Source organism: Plasmodium reichenowi, chromosome 10 (assembly GCF_001601855.1).
Source record: "Plasmodium reichenowi strain SY57 chromosome 10, whole genome shotgun sequence".
In the NCBI taxonomy this organism is placed as follows: domain Eukaryota; phylum Apicomplexa; class Aconoidasida; order Haemosporida; family Plasmodiidae; genus Plasmodium; species Plasmodium reichenowi.
Window position 1 is genome coordinate 51,974 of NC_033655.1, and position 15,000 is coordinate 66,973.

A 15,000-nucleotide genomic window follows, 5' to 3' on the forward strand; every position below is an offset into this window, starting at 1 on the left:
AAAAAAAAAAAATTTTTATAAATATAAAAAAAAAAAAAATATATGAAAAAAAAAAATAAAAAAAATTAATATAAAAAAAAAATATTTTTATTAATAATTTTAAAAATTTTAAAATTTTTTAAAAAAAAAATTAATTTTTTTTTTTTTTTTTTTTTTTTTTTTTTTTTTTTTTTTTTTTTTTTTTTGGTTTTTGTTTCATTTACTATTATATATATATAATTATTTATATTTATATTTATAATTATATTTATTATTGTATTTGTGATTGTATTTATGCTTATATTTATGCTTATATTTATGCTTATATTTATGCTTATATTTATGCTTTTATCTATATTTCCATTTATATTTTTTTTTTTCTTTGTATTTTCATTTGATGTTACTTTATTTTATTTTAAATTTCTTTAGTATAAAATATATATATATATAAATTCAATATTGATAAATTTAAAAACGAATTCGACTAATATTATACATATATAATATATTTATATATGTGTATATGTAATATTTATGAATTAAAATAGTATTTTTTAATTAACCACATATTCAACTAAAAAATGAAATTATATATATATATATATATATATATATATATTTTATATATTAAAAGTTAAATTTTAAAATATATAAACACATATATTTAATAAATGAAAAAATTTTAAGTACAATTATAAAATGATATATTTTCACATATATATTTATTGTTATTTTTAAGATGATAATATATCTGAATTAATTTTTTTTTTATATTTTATATTTTTTTTTTTTTTTTTTTTTTGTGTTACATATAATGAGAAATATATGTGGAACAACATATTTTAAAGCATATATTTTCAATGATACATGCATATTTTATGTTTGATTAAATAATATTTATTTTTATATAGATCATTATTTGTTATATATATTATTTTTATTATATATATCATTATTTGTTATATATATTATTTATTTTTATATATATCATTATTTGTTATATATATTATTTATTTTTATATATATCATTATTTGTTATATATATTATTTTTATTATATATATTATTTTTATTATATGTGTATCATTGTTTGTTATATATATCATTTTTATTATATGTACTATTTTTAATATATATATATATATATACATTTATTTATTTATATAATTTTTCTTATTACTTAATATTTGTTTGTTTTAATCTCATTTATTTGTATAAACACTCTATTAAATGATTCAGTGAATGACATATTCATGAATCCTATAGGTAAAACAAAAAAATAAAAATTTACACCTATGAAGAGAAATATTGTTTAAAATTCATTAAGGTATGCAAATTAATCCATTGGAAAAATCATCCCTTGTCCAAACCAGAATTTTCCCACCAAAACCTACAATTTTTAGTCTAGAAAAAAATGATGATTTCTTAAATACACATAATGAAGGCTTTTTAATTTTATCCTATTGTTTTGCCATATCCCTCTTTATGTATATTGTTCTTAAAAATTTGTATTATTTGGTAAGTTACATATAAATATAACATTATATATACATAATTTATATGATCTTCTTAACTCAGCAGTGTTTAAAATGTTTTAATTAATATATCTACATATTTTATTTTATTTTTTTTTTATTTTATTTTATTTTTATTTTATTTTATTATTTTTTTTTTTTATTTCTTTTTCTTTTTTGCAGCACATTTTTAAGAGGACACGAATAAAAATCATAGAATCATTAAATAATGATGACAATGTAGAAAATGAGATAGAAGAAATGAAAAGAGTAAAAAATTTAATTATGGAACAAGTAATACATGAATTAATGAGAAAAAGTATTATTTCAAAAAGAAGGACAAGAAAAGATATAGAAACTGATTTCTCACATAATGTGAGAAATGAAGATATGAACTTAAAAGAAAATGAAATAGAAATGACTCAAGTAGAAACCTTAAAACATTTAATACATAATAATTTATTAACGGAATTTCATGACACAAAAGAAAAAAATTTTGAATATTTTATAAAATTCTTACAACAACTTATGATATTAGAAAAAAATGAAAAAGAATTTTCTAACAATATATTAGTAAAAGATTTAATGGATTATATAATAAATATAGGGAAAAAAGAAATACAAAAATCAAATGCACAATTGTCTCAAAATTATTCACAAAATTATATACCTTCAAATGAAAATGACATATATATATTTAAAATTCAGATTATAAAAGAATTATTAAAAAATAATATTATCATTACACATTCAAATGATGGAAAACAATTGGACGATGAAACAATAACAAAAATATTAGAAGAAAGTTTAATGTCACAAGCAAATATAGTCGAATATTTTTATATAGAAATGATAAAAAAAATATTAGGGAATGATTATAATGAACTAAACAATATAAGTTATACTCATGATGATTTGTATTTACAAAAATATGAAAAAGAATTAATCAAAAAAAAATTATCACAATATGCATATAAAAATATGAATACAAAACAAAATAATAAATATGAACAAGATAAAACAGTCAATAAACATATACATAAAAATCAAATTGAACAAAATCAAAATACAACAAATTTAATAGAAAAAGAAGAGAAATCTGAAAAAAATAATAAATTCGACAATAATAGAATGATACAAAATAATATATCCGTACAAAATGAAACCAATGATGAATTTATCAAAAATATAATACAACATAAGGAGGAAATCTTAAAGAATCATGAAAAAGTAAATAAAAATGAAGAAATAGAAAACATGAATCAACATAAAAAAGAAGAATGCAATTATAATGATAAAAAAAAGGTAAAGGAACATTCAAAAAAACCACGTAAAAATTTTAAAAGAAAATGTATGAAAAAAAGAGATATAAGACATTTGTATCAAATTGACAAATTGCAAGATAAAATTTTAAAAAATTTAATGGGACAAGATTCTATTGAATCAGACTCTAAAAACAAAGATAAACAACAATTAGAAGAACAAAAAAGTGATATACAAAATGAAAAATTAAATACATCAAACGAACAAGAGGAAACAAGAAAAACAAACAGTGAACATAAACAAAACGAAGTAAACATCGACCAAAATAATATGAAGTTAAATATATATAATTTAAATAATCAAGACATACAAAATCATTATGATAAAAATGTTAAGGAAAAATTAGAAGAAGAAAATATTTTATCAAATAATATTATAAAACAAGAAGGAAGTATGGCGTCCGAAGGTAGCTATTCATCCTATGAATCTATATATCCAGATGGAAGTATTGGGTCCGAAGGTAGCTATTCATCCTATGAATCTATATATCCAGATGGAAGTATAGCTGCAGAAGGTAGCTATTCATCATATGATTCTATATATCCGAATGGAAGTATGGATGCAGAAGGTAGCTATTCATCATATGATTCTATAAATCCAGAGGAAAGTGTAACTCCTGAAGGTAACAATTCAACATGTGAAACTATAAAAGAAGAAGATAATATGACATCACAAAATAATTATTCATCAAATGGAAGTTATAATAGTGAAGAATATAAAGACAATATGGATAAAATTAAAATGTATGATGAAATAATACAAAATGGATTAATAGATAGAATAAATAAACCTAGAACTTTTGAAGAGAAAATTGAAAAATGTAGACATTATAGTATCTTAAAAAATAAAGAAAATAGAACATATTTATCAAATTGGAATAATGAAAAAATCGATATAAAGGAATTTCAAAATAAATCAGAAGAAGAATTAGAACAATGGAAAAATAAACAATGGGAAGATTGGAAAGTTTATTTGGAAGAACAATGGAGCGTGTGGCTAGAAATAAGTGAAAATGATAAAATCGAATGGTTGGAAGACAAAGAAAGAGAATTCAGAGGTTACGTAAAAGATATTTATGATAGCTGGTTTAAATGGTTAAAAAAAATGAAAAGTGAACTTAGCGGTGAACAAAAACCATGGATGACATGGAATGAACAAGAATGGCAAACATTTTTTGAAACAAGATATAATAAGCAATTTTTAGATGAATGGGATGTTACGTTAAGATATATGGATAAAATTTTAAATATAAGAAAGTTTACATTATGGAATAAATGGAAAGGAAAAAAACTCACACAATGGTTAATGCAAGATTGGAAACTTATAGAAGATGATGAATGGGAAAAATGGGAAGAAGATAAAAGTTGGTTAAAACGTTTTAATATGAAAAAAAAAAATGAATGGAAAAAATGGAGAAACAGAATTTTTAAAGAATATATTGAATGGAAAGAATGGATATATTATAAAGGCCAAAGTGCTAATGTTTTAGATTTGAGCTATTGGGAAGAATGGAAAGAAGACAAAAGAAACGAATTAAAGGAATGGCTTGACGCATTGACAAAACAATGGATACTTCAAGGAAAATGGAAGGAATTAGTTAAAAACCAAGAATAATTAAAAATATAAAAAATATAAACAATTTATTATCATATTTTATAAAATATAACATTTTAGTATTTTAAATAAATACAAATAAGTATTATATATATTCAAATTAACCAAAAATAAAATAAATAATAATAATTTAATTTTAAAAGGTATCAACCATATATTTTATTATATATATATATATATATATATATATAATTAATGTTATTTCATATACTTATTTATAATTAAAAAGATAGGAATTCTAAGGGATCCTATATTTTAATAATCTAATAAAGAATTAATTAAAAGTGTCTCATATAATTTTGAACTTTATAAAATGTGCTAATACCTTTTTTTTGTAAAATTTTTATTATTTCTTATATATATATATATATATTTTTTTTTGTCATTTTCTTTTATTTCATTTACATAATTTGCTCTTTGTTTTGATTTTATATTAAATTTGTGATTTATATATTTCTTTCATTTATTCTCGGATTTTTTATTTTATTGCATTTTACTTTTAACTTCTTTTAAATAACTCATGTGGAATAATATATTTATAAATGAATATGTGATATATTCAACTGTAATTTTCGTTCCTTTAAAAATAAAATTGAAAGCATTTATTCATTTCCTTGCCGATTTATAATAAAACTATATTCCTCTACAAGTTGTGTGAAACGCAATAAGAATTATTTAATAGTGTGTTATATGTTTATATATATTTATTTTTAAATATTTAAATAACAAAATTTATTAGGTTTTACTACTATCTATATTGTACAAAACGTGCCTACAAAATTTTTAAATCTTACTCCTTTTATGTATATTTGAATTCTACCACGTTGTATTAAATTTAAAATAAAATATAAAGAAAAGAGAAGAGAAAAAATAAAATAAATAAAAAAATGAAAATATAAAAATAAAACAAAAAAAATGGCTATTATTTTACATCTTTCTCTTTTTTTTTTTTTTTTTTTTTTTTTTTTACAAAGAAATCGAATTTAAGATTTATGCAAATTAATATATATTATCATTTCGTCCTCACTACTATTTAATATAAATATATAATTTATATTAATATGCATATATATATATATATATATATATATATTCTTATTATATATATTTTTTTTCGATACATCAAAAATATGTCTTCAGCACTCAGGACGATATTAATCGCTTCCTTCTTTTACTATTTTTCATTTTATAAATTTTCCCCTGGGGCAATAATAAAAAATGTAGATTTTCAAATTACTTATGATGAACTATCAAGAAATTTATACATTCATAGTTCAGGTAAAGGAAAGTGCATCAGTCATAATTATTACATAAATGATAAGTGTAAAATTATTAACACTTCTAAAAAGACAAATGAAAATAATAAAGCACAATGTCTATATAACCAAAAATGTTTAACAATAGCAAAATATATTTTCCAACATACTGGAATAGAAGTAGTAACTGAAGATATATTTCTCCAACCATTTGTTATAAACAACAAATTGAATATATTACAAAAGGAAAAATGTAATAAGGAAGTATATATAAATGATAAAATAAAATGTTTATGTTGTATAAATGATGTTGTAAAAAATATTCAAGGAAATCAAGATGAAAAAATAAAAGAAAATGTAACATACCAATACAACCAATGTAAATGCTTATTAAATTATCAAGATATATATGGAGATGCAAAATTTTTCAATAAATGCGAAAATTTCGAATGTAATAATGGTTTGTGTACAATTCAAGCAAATGGACAACCTTTCTGTTCATGTTTTGAAAATTATTATTTTGAAAAAAAAAGTAATACTTGCAAAAAGCATGAGCAAAATGTACAATATATTCATCATATAAATAGCAATAGAGATACTATAGAAAACACAGAAGATGATGCACGAAATATTGTATCCATTAAGAATAATCCTCCAAATTATAACAATAGTCACAATTATAATAATGCTAACAATATTATACATAATATAGAAGATTTAGAACAACATAATAAATCTAGTAATATCGCACCCAATGCAAATACCATAATATCTCAGAGGAACTATAACACTTGTCCATTGAATCAAATAAAAAATAAAAAAGGAATATGCGAAACAATAATAAATTATGAAGAAACTGTTTGTCTCAGAATTGATTGTTCAATTTCTACTAATGAATTTCAATGTTTCTGTACTAATGTAAATGGTGAACACATTAAGACAGACACATTCGATGTCTCTTATATAAATATTTGTACTCTTAATAACATTAATTGTAATAATGGTATATGTAATAATATTTTAATAAAAGATGAATTAGGATGTATTTGTGATGAAAATTATATATATGATTATGATTTGAAGGTTTGTCTTAGTTATAGCACAAATATCTTTTTAAGTGTATTCATTCTTTGTATGTTATATGCTATCATATTCTTAATTCTATAAATTTAAGCAGAACATATATATATATATATATATATATATATATATATATATATAAAGAGACCTTTAATTTGTTAAGTTAAAACACTTACAAATAATATTTATCAAGATGAAATTAAAATATTATTTACAATAATTAATATACATATAAATATATATATATATACATTTCTGTAAATTCAAAATTTTTGTGTGTATATATTTTATTTTTATGCCTTTTTTCTTTTTGAATACCCCCAAAAAAATTTATTTAAATTTATAAAATATTATAAATTAAAAAATATATACTCATAAGAATATGACATAATAATAATTCGCCTCTTAATATATAAATATATATATATATATATATATATATATATTTTTGGTTATATATAATGTAATTATTATATGATTACTTATTTTAAAATTCCTATAACTGTCTTATTATTTATTCAAAAAAAAAAAAAAAAATACGTATATTATAACATATGCAATGTTCAAATAAAACATTATAGAACTAGCTACCTTTTAAATGTAATATATATAGGTACATTATAAAATACGTTACAACATACGAAAAAAATTAAAACCATTTTAATATAATAATTTAACTTTTAATACTATATAATTACACTAAAGGAAATATATATTATTAAAAGATACGTAAAATAACAAAGTCTACTATGAATATATAAGAACCATTATATGTTCTCTTAAATGCTTTTTCTTTTGACCCGTATATAAAATTATTCCCTTAATATATTTATTTATTTTATTTTTTTTTAAATACTTTTATATTAAATATATTATAAGCAATATTATGTATATTAAATAATTCTTTAATTCATAAAAATATTATTATACAACCATGATATATATACACATATATATATATATTGATATTTTTTATATAAAGTATTATTGAAATATTCGAAACATTTATATTTTATCGTACACTTTTATTTCTTTCTTTTCCTTCCATTCCACTTATATATATATATATATATATTATATATAGTTCTTATATTTGAAAACATGTTCTCAAGAAAAAGAAAAAAATATATATTCTCAATTCATTAAATCATTTTATGAACTCAATGTGATATTTCATAATTTTTCTTAAACATAATTGGTATATTTAAAATATGTATACTTACAAAAATATATAAACATTTTTATTATTCTCTTTACATTATAAATATATATTATTCATACCATAAAGCCAATTTTTACTAATTGAACGAAAAAAAATATATGATGGAAAAAAGGTTAAACTATATAATTTTTTTCATATATTTTTTTTTTATACATATAAAAAAAATGAAAAAGTAACATATTTAAATACTTATAAAATAACACTGTATATTCATTATATATATATATATATATAAAATATATAATAATAGTTATATAAGGAATAAAATATTCATAATATACATATATATAATACCCATATATAAATACGATTAAATAAATTATTACAAAAAAAAAAAAAAGAGCATTATATATATAAATATATATAAAGGGGCACGAAAAGAAAAATATTGCATATATTTTTTCATTTTGCTTTATTTTATTTTATATTAATATAATATTATCATACATATTATATTATTATATATTTATATATAATAATAATAAATAAAAAAATACTATATATATAAGAATAAATATATAATACATATATATAATAATATAAATAATATATATATTATATTATATTATTTTATATTATATATATATATATATATATATAATTAAGTTTTTATTTTAATTTTTTTTCCTTTTTAAAAAATAATAATATTAAAAATAATAAAAAACATAAATATATTTTATTTATATAAAAGGAACTAATTTATATTATTTATATATATTTTATAAATGAAAAAAAAAAAAAAAAAAAAAAAAAAAGGGAAAGGAAAATGTTATTTTAAAGAAAAAAATTGAAATATATAATAATTAAAACATTATTAACAAAAAAAAAAAAAAAATCAGTTTTCTTGTTTTTTTTCTTGTTTTTCTTAATTTTCTCCTTTCTATTTTTTATTTTATTTTAAAGCATTTTATTATTTATATATTTTCATTTCTATTTTATATATGAAATGAGAAATAAATAATAAAAAGAGAAAAAAACAGAAATAAGAAAAATATATTATTAAAATCATTGCATTTTAAAGAAAACATTGTATATTTATATTATTACAATTCAGAATTTATATAGGACAACAAATAAATATATATTTGAAGTATTAATATATATATATATATATATATATATATATAATATATTTTATTATTTTAAACAAATTTAAGGATTTGCTATTATTGAAAATAAAATAATTTAAATTAATGTTATTTTATTATTATTTTATTACAATATTATATATGAATAAATAATTTGTTCATTATTAATACCACCACTTATATATATATATATATATATATATATATATCATATTAAGATACCTATTTATCAAACATATAATTATACTTAATTAATATAGGATATTTATATATATATATAATATTTTTTATTATAAAAAAGAAAATAAAAAATGAGTTCAAAAGAAGCACATAGTGAATCGGAAGAACATGTTCACAAGAACGATGGTAAAGGATGAAACAACAAAAACTTAAGAAAAACTTTTACATACATATAAATAAATAAATATATATATAATACAGTTATATAATATATTATATTTCTTGTTGTAATATGTGATAAATACATATCAGTATTTTTCCCTATAAAAGAAAACAAAAGAATATATTATATTCATTTATATATTTTATTTATCATCATATTAATGCAATATTTTTTCATATATGTACATATTTTTATTTTTGTCCAACTCAGGTTCAACATTATATGTATCAAATTTAAGCTCAAAAATAACAACAGCGAAACTTCAAGATATTTTTGAAAAATATGGAAACATTGAAAAATGTTATGTTATAAGTAACCCCATAACCAAGTAATAATAAAATGAAATACAATAAAATAAAAAATAATTAATCAAAAATATATGTATTTATATAGTAGTCATTTAACATATAATAATTATATTATATCTTTATTACCAACAGAGAATCTAGAAACTTTGGATTTGTCACTTTTAATAATTCTGAAGATGCAGAAAATGCAATGAATAAAGCCAATAAAATGGAAATAGAAGGTTATTAATTTTAATATATCGAACTTATATAATTTACATGTACATAAAAATATATATTCATAATATTTACATAAAATTCACACAAATGCAAACATATAAATATATAAATGTTATATTATAATCAGCATATAAAATATATATAAATGTATATTTAATCAAATGATTTAAAAGAAAAATTATAATTTTCATGTATTCCCTATTTCTAATGATATCTCATATGAAGTGAATAATTATATCAGAACATTGCACAAAATGAATGAATAGAATAATAAAATAATAAATATTGTACCTACTTATATATATATATATTACACATTCCAAATAAAAAGCAAAAATATATATTGATATGTGTTATTTCCGATATTATGAATTCCTATATTAATTTATTTTGTTAAATTGAGAAGATTATCCCATTTCAATATCCTTCCATTTCTTTTTCTTCTTTTTTGTTTTTGTTATCCTCCCAAAATATGATTGCTCATAATATAAAATATATATCACGTATTTAATTATATATTGAATATATGCCTACTATTCATTCAATAAAAGCGATGATTATATTATTTCTAACCTTATCATTAACCATTTTTAACAGAATATATTCTCACACTTGTCAATACATATCTTCAAAAAAAACATATATAACATATAACAAAATTATTGTCATGTTATTATACATATATATTCTTATATATACATATTTATATATATATATATATATATATATATATATATATATATATATATTTAAACCAAAATTATAATTTTTTTTTGTGCTTGATTCAATAATATATCACATGTCTCCTCATAATATAAATAATAGATACAAATTTCTGGATTTGCTTTTATAATATTTATTTATTTTACATTCATTATATATTGAGAGAAATATCAAAATGAAAAATTAAAAATATATATTATCCCCTTTTTTTAATAATAGGAAGAGAAATCAACGTAGAAATTGCTAAGAGAAATGAGCCACATGAACCAACCCCAGGAGAATATAAAGGAGTACAAAGTAGGAATTATATATATATAAAATATAATATAATATAATATAATATAATATAATATAATATAATATAATATAATATATGTATTCAAAGCTAATCGGATATATATATATATATATATATATATATGTCTTAACATATAAACATATTCATTTATTATTATTATTATTATTATTTATGTATTGTTCCAGATATGGTAAAGAGGAATGGATTAAGACACGATTATTACGGAAGAAAATATGACAGACCTTATGATAGGAGAAGATATGATTCACGAAGGTAAAATAATATAAAATTACAAAAATAAAATATAAATAATTATATATATATATATATGTGTATATGTTCTCATGATTATTTTACTTCTTTTATTTTAGAGTTAACCCTTATGGAAGAGATCGCATGAGAAATTTTGGTTATCGTAATAATGGTTATAGACATGATAGATATGGTAGGCGTCCACGTAATGATTATAGGAATTATGATAGAAGATCGATTGATAATAAATATTATAGAAGAAATGATTATTATAAAAGAAACGCAAGAAGTAGTGATAATGAAAGGGGACCATCAAGAGATGACAGTAGAAGAAAAAAAAGATATGATAGAGTAAGAAAATCAACAAGTGTATCAAATAGTGAGAGAAGACGTTATAGAAATTCACCTGACAGGTAAAATAATAAATAATTTTATACATACGCACAAGAAAAAAAAAAAATATATAATATATAAATACATACATATATATATTTATTTTATGTTTACATTTATGTTTATCGTACCCGCAGCGATATAATATGCCTATAATATATATATATATATATATATATGTGTATATATTCTTATTAATTTATTCATTTATATGTTTTATTTTTTTTTTTCATTTTTTACTCTTTCCTTATCAGAAGTCCACGTTATAGAAGAAAATAAAATAAAAATTAAAAAAATAGAAACGAATTGAATGCATATATTATTATATATATTAATCATGTTACCATTTATTTTATTATTTTTTTTTTTTTCAAAAGTTAAAAAAAATTAATATTTGATTGTTCATAAGAATACAAAATTTTAAAATTTTTAAATTGAATACGAAAAATATAATTGAATAAATAAATAAAATGTATTATTATTATTTTTTAATTCTAATGAAAACTAACAAAATTATTAAAAAAAAATAAATGCCAAAAAGAAAAATAAAAAGAAAGAAAAAATGAGAAAAAAAAAAAAAAAATATATTAAATAATTTAAAAGAAGCAAATAAATATAAAATATATATATATATATATACATATGTATTTATTTAATTATTTGCTTATATAATTTTTTATTATGAAAGAATCAATTAAAAAATTAAGAGCTTATTCACATATACCAAATTAAATATAATCATCATCATATCTCCATCTTTTTAATAACTTTCCATAACTAAAAATAAAAATGATAAAAGTAAAGGAATGATATAATGTCAAATTAAATGAAATATTAACACATAGAAATTTATATATATATAATATAAAGGATAAAATATTTTTTCATACAAAAATAAAAATATAATAATATTTATGGCAAAAGTAGCAAAGATAGTTATAGTAATATTGGTAAATATATATAGAAAAAAATAATGAACATAGTATATTTATTTTAATTCTTTTATATATTTATTTAATTTACTTAAAAACTTTTACAGGTAAGTCTGCTTTTTTCCTACAATAATTTTCACACATTTGTAACCACATCATTAATTCTTCTCTCGTCCCCGCCCTAGGAAAGAACATACATATTTTCACCAAAAAAAAAAAAAAATATATATATATATATAATCATTTAAGAAAAACAAAAAAACAGAAAAGACATTTAAAAAATATATACATATATAACCGATAAATAATAAGAACAGATATTATGCAACATATATATATATATATATATATATATGCATATTCAAACAACATATCCACGTATAATAATTCAAAGTATTATATAAAATAAAATAATATATAATAACCGAATACAACATATATAATATAAAAAATATATATATATATATTTTTTTTTTTACCTAATTGGATATATTTTTAAGAAATCTGAAAAACAGTTTTTACCTTTTCCTCTTATGCATTGTTCGGGAAAGTTGGAATAAAAGGCATGAACATTTTCCTTCTCAGTGTCTGAAAACTTTTCATTCAAATATGATGCAAAAACCCAGAACAAAAACCACTGAGCATGACAAGGATGTTTCATATTATTTGAGTCTAAACTATCATCAAATAAATAAAAGTTTTCATTTTTTATTTTTTCTAATTCATGTTTTATATTATTTTCATTTTGCTCCTTACTACTATTGTTTTTAATCGATATATGCTGTTTCATTGTGCTAACTACATCTTTTGGATTATCAATATTTAGATACTTTTGATCATCAATTAAATCTTTTGTTTTTGTATCCTTTTCTTCAAAAGTTTTAAAGGGTATTATGTTACCCATGATGGGTATTATAATCAGGAATTATTAAAAATAAATGTATATACATATATTTTATTCTTCCACACGTGAATAATATATTTATATCTACAATTTATATTTATATGTTTTTCATTATTTGTAAAAATATAAAATCTTATAGGGTGTATATCAATATGTAAATGAATAAATACATAAATAAATATTATATATATACATATATATGTGACCCTTTAACTTTTTGTATTTTTATTTGATTGTTTTTTTTTTTTTTTTCATTTTTTTAGAAATGAATTTATACATATTTACTAAATTATAGATACATTTACAATATTTTTTTTGTTTTTTTTTTTTTATTAAACGAAAATATGACTTGTAATATTTTGTGTAATCATAAAATTGTTCAATTTTATACCATCCTTATTACAAAGGGAAATAATATATAATTATATTATATATATATATATATATATAATACCATACGACAAAAACAATTTGGTTTTTATTATGTTCTTATTATTTTAATTTAAATCACATATACAACTTCTGTTCAAGTCTCAAATATTTTGTTTTAATCTTCTCTAATGAAATATGACACTATGACGAAACTTGTAAAAACCTTCTTTTCCTTTTTTTTTCACCATTCAACAGCCACTTGAGAAAAAGAATGAAATAAATCAAAAAAAAAGAAAAAAAATAAAGCCTTAACCTTTTAACTAAAATTTTGATTTATATATTTATTATTTAAGGAAAAAAAAAAAAAAAAATATATATATATATATATATATATATATATATATATATTAAAAAAATAAAACAATTAAAAAAAATAGTAACGATAATTATTTTAATTTGGATAGAATCCATGAGTAAAAAATAAAAATCCCTAAAACAAAAAAAAATATATAAATATATATATTTAATATATATATATATATATATTTATATTTATTTATTTATTTATTTATTTATTTATTTGTTTTATTTTAATTTTTAGTATAGCAACATAATGAACAAAAACGTGATTACAAATGTGTTAATAATTAAAAATAAGTGTAGTAAGATGAGTTTATGATTTGATTAACACATTTTTCTATTTCTTTACTAAATTAGTGCCTGTTTATCACAAAATGAATATGAGGAAAAGAAGTATAAATTACAAATGTATATATATTGTTCTGTTTTATTTTACTATAAAATTAATAATAATATTAGGTAATAATAAAAACAGCAATTTAAAAAATATCCATACTAATAATTACCAATGGAAAAAGAAAAGTGTTCAAAAAAGGTCGTATAAAAGTAAAAAGTATAAATTGATGCATTTCATATATTATAATAATTTGTACAAAAAAGTAGACGTCAATGATCGCGAATATAAAATAAATGATGATTTAAAAAATATAATTTTATTATTTGGTCGTATAGCAGAACCTTATTATCCTAAGGCAGTCGAACAATTTAATCATTTTAAAGAACCATATAGTAAATATATTTATACTAATAACAGAAGTAAT

The 15,000-nt window shown here is 18.1% G+C and overlaps 5 protein-coding genes across 5 annotated transcripts in view; 4 read left to right on the top strand and 1 right to left on the bottom strand.

Moving 5' to 3' along the window:
• Positions 1-1,307: 1,307 nt before the first annotated feature.
• PRSY57_1001600 (tryptophan-rich antigen 3) lies at positions 1,308-4,429 on the top strand (the record flags this gene model as incomplete). Its single annotated transcript, XM_012907606.2, has 2 exons — positions 1,308-1,496; positions 1,676-4,429. The coding sequence occupies 2 exons, from the start codon at positions 1,308-1,310 to the stop codon at positions 4,427-4,429; spliced, it is 2,943 nt and encodes a 980-aa protein (XP_012763060.2).
• Positions 4,430-5,559: 1,130 nt separating this feature from the next.
• Positions 5,560-6,852, top strand: PRSY57_1001700 (hypothetical protein; the record flags this gene model as incomplete). The annotated part of the gene is made up of 1 exon (XM_012907607.2): positions 5,560-6,852. One exon carries the CDS (start codon positions 5,560-5,562, stop codon positions 6,850-6,852), a length of 1,293 nt encoding a protein of 430 aa, XP_012763061.2.
• Positions 6,853-9,386: 2,534 nt separating this feature from the next.
• On the top strand, positions 9,387-11,950 carry PRSY57_1001800 (RNA-binding protein, putative; the record flags this gene model as incomplete). Its single annotated transcript, XM_012907608.2, has 7 exons — positions 9,387-9,441; positions 9,689-9,806; positions 9,919-10,007; positions 10,948-11,025; positions 11,212-11,299; positions 11,398-11,691; positions 11,926-11,950. The coding sequence occupies 7 exons, from the start codon at positions 9,387-9,389 to the stop codon at positions 11,948-11,950; spliced, it is 747 nt and encodes a 248-aa protein (XP_012763062.1).
• A 449-nt stretch (positions 11,951-12,399) lies between these two features.
• Positions 12,400-13,507, bottom strand: PRSY57_1001900 (hypothetical protein; the record flags this gene model as incomplete). Its single annotated transcript, XM_012907609.1, has 3 exons — positions 12,400-12,448; positions 12,695-12,784; positions 13,083-13,507. 3 exons carry the CDS (start codon positions 13,505-13,507, stop codon positions 12,400-12,402), a joined length of 564 nt encoding a protein of 187 aa, XP_012763063.1.
• Positions 13,508-14,613: 1,106 nt separating this feature from the next.
• The window catches only part of PRSY57_1002000 (hypothetical protein), a gene marked incomplete at both ends in the record, with an annotated part of 1,728 nt that continues 1,341 nt past the window's right edge, over positions 14,614-15,000 (top strand). Inside the window, one exon of the mRNA XM_012907610.2 lies at positions 14,614-15,000. This exon is cut by the window's right edge and continues 1,341 nt beyond it. Coding sequence (XP_012763064.2) covers positions 14,614-15,000 — 387 coding nt within the window.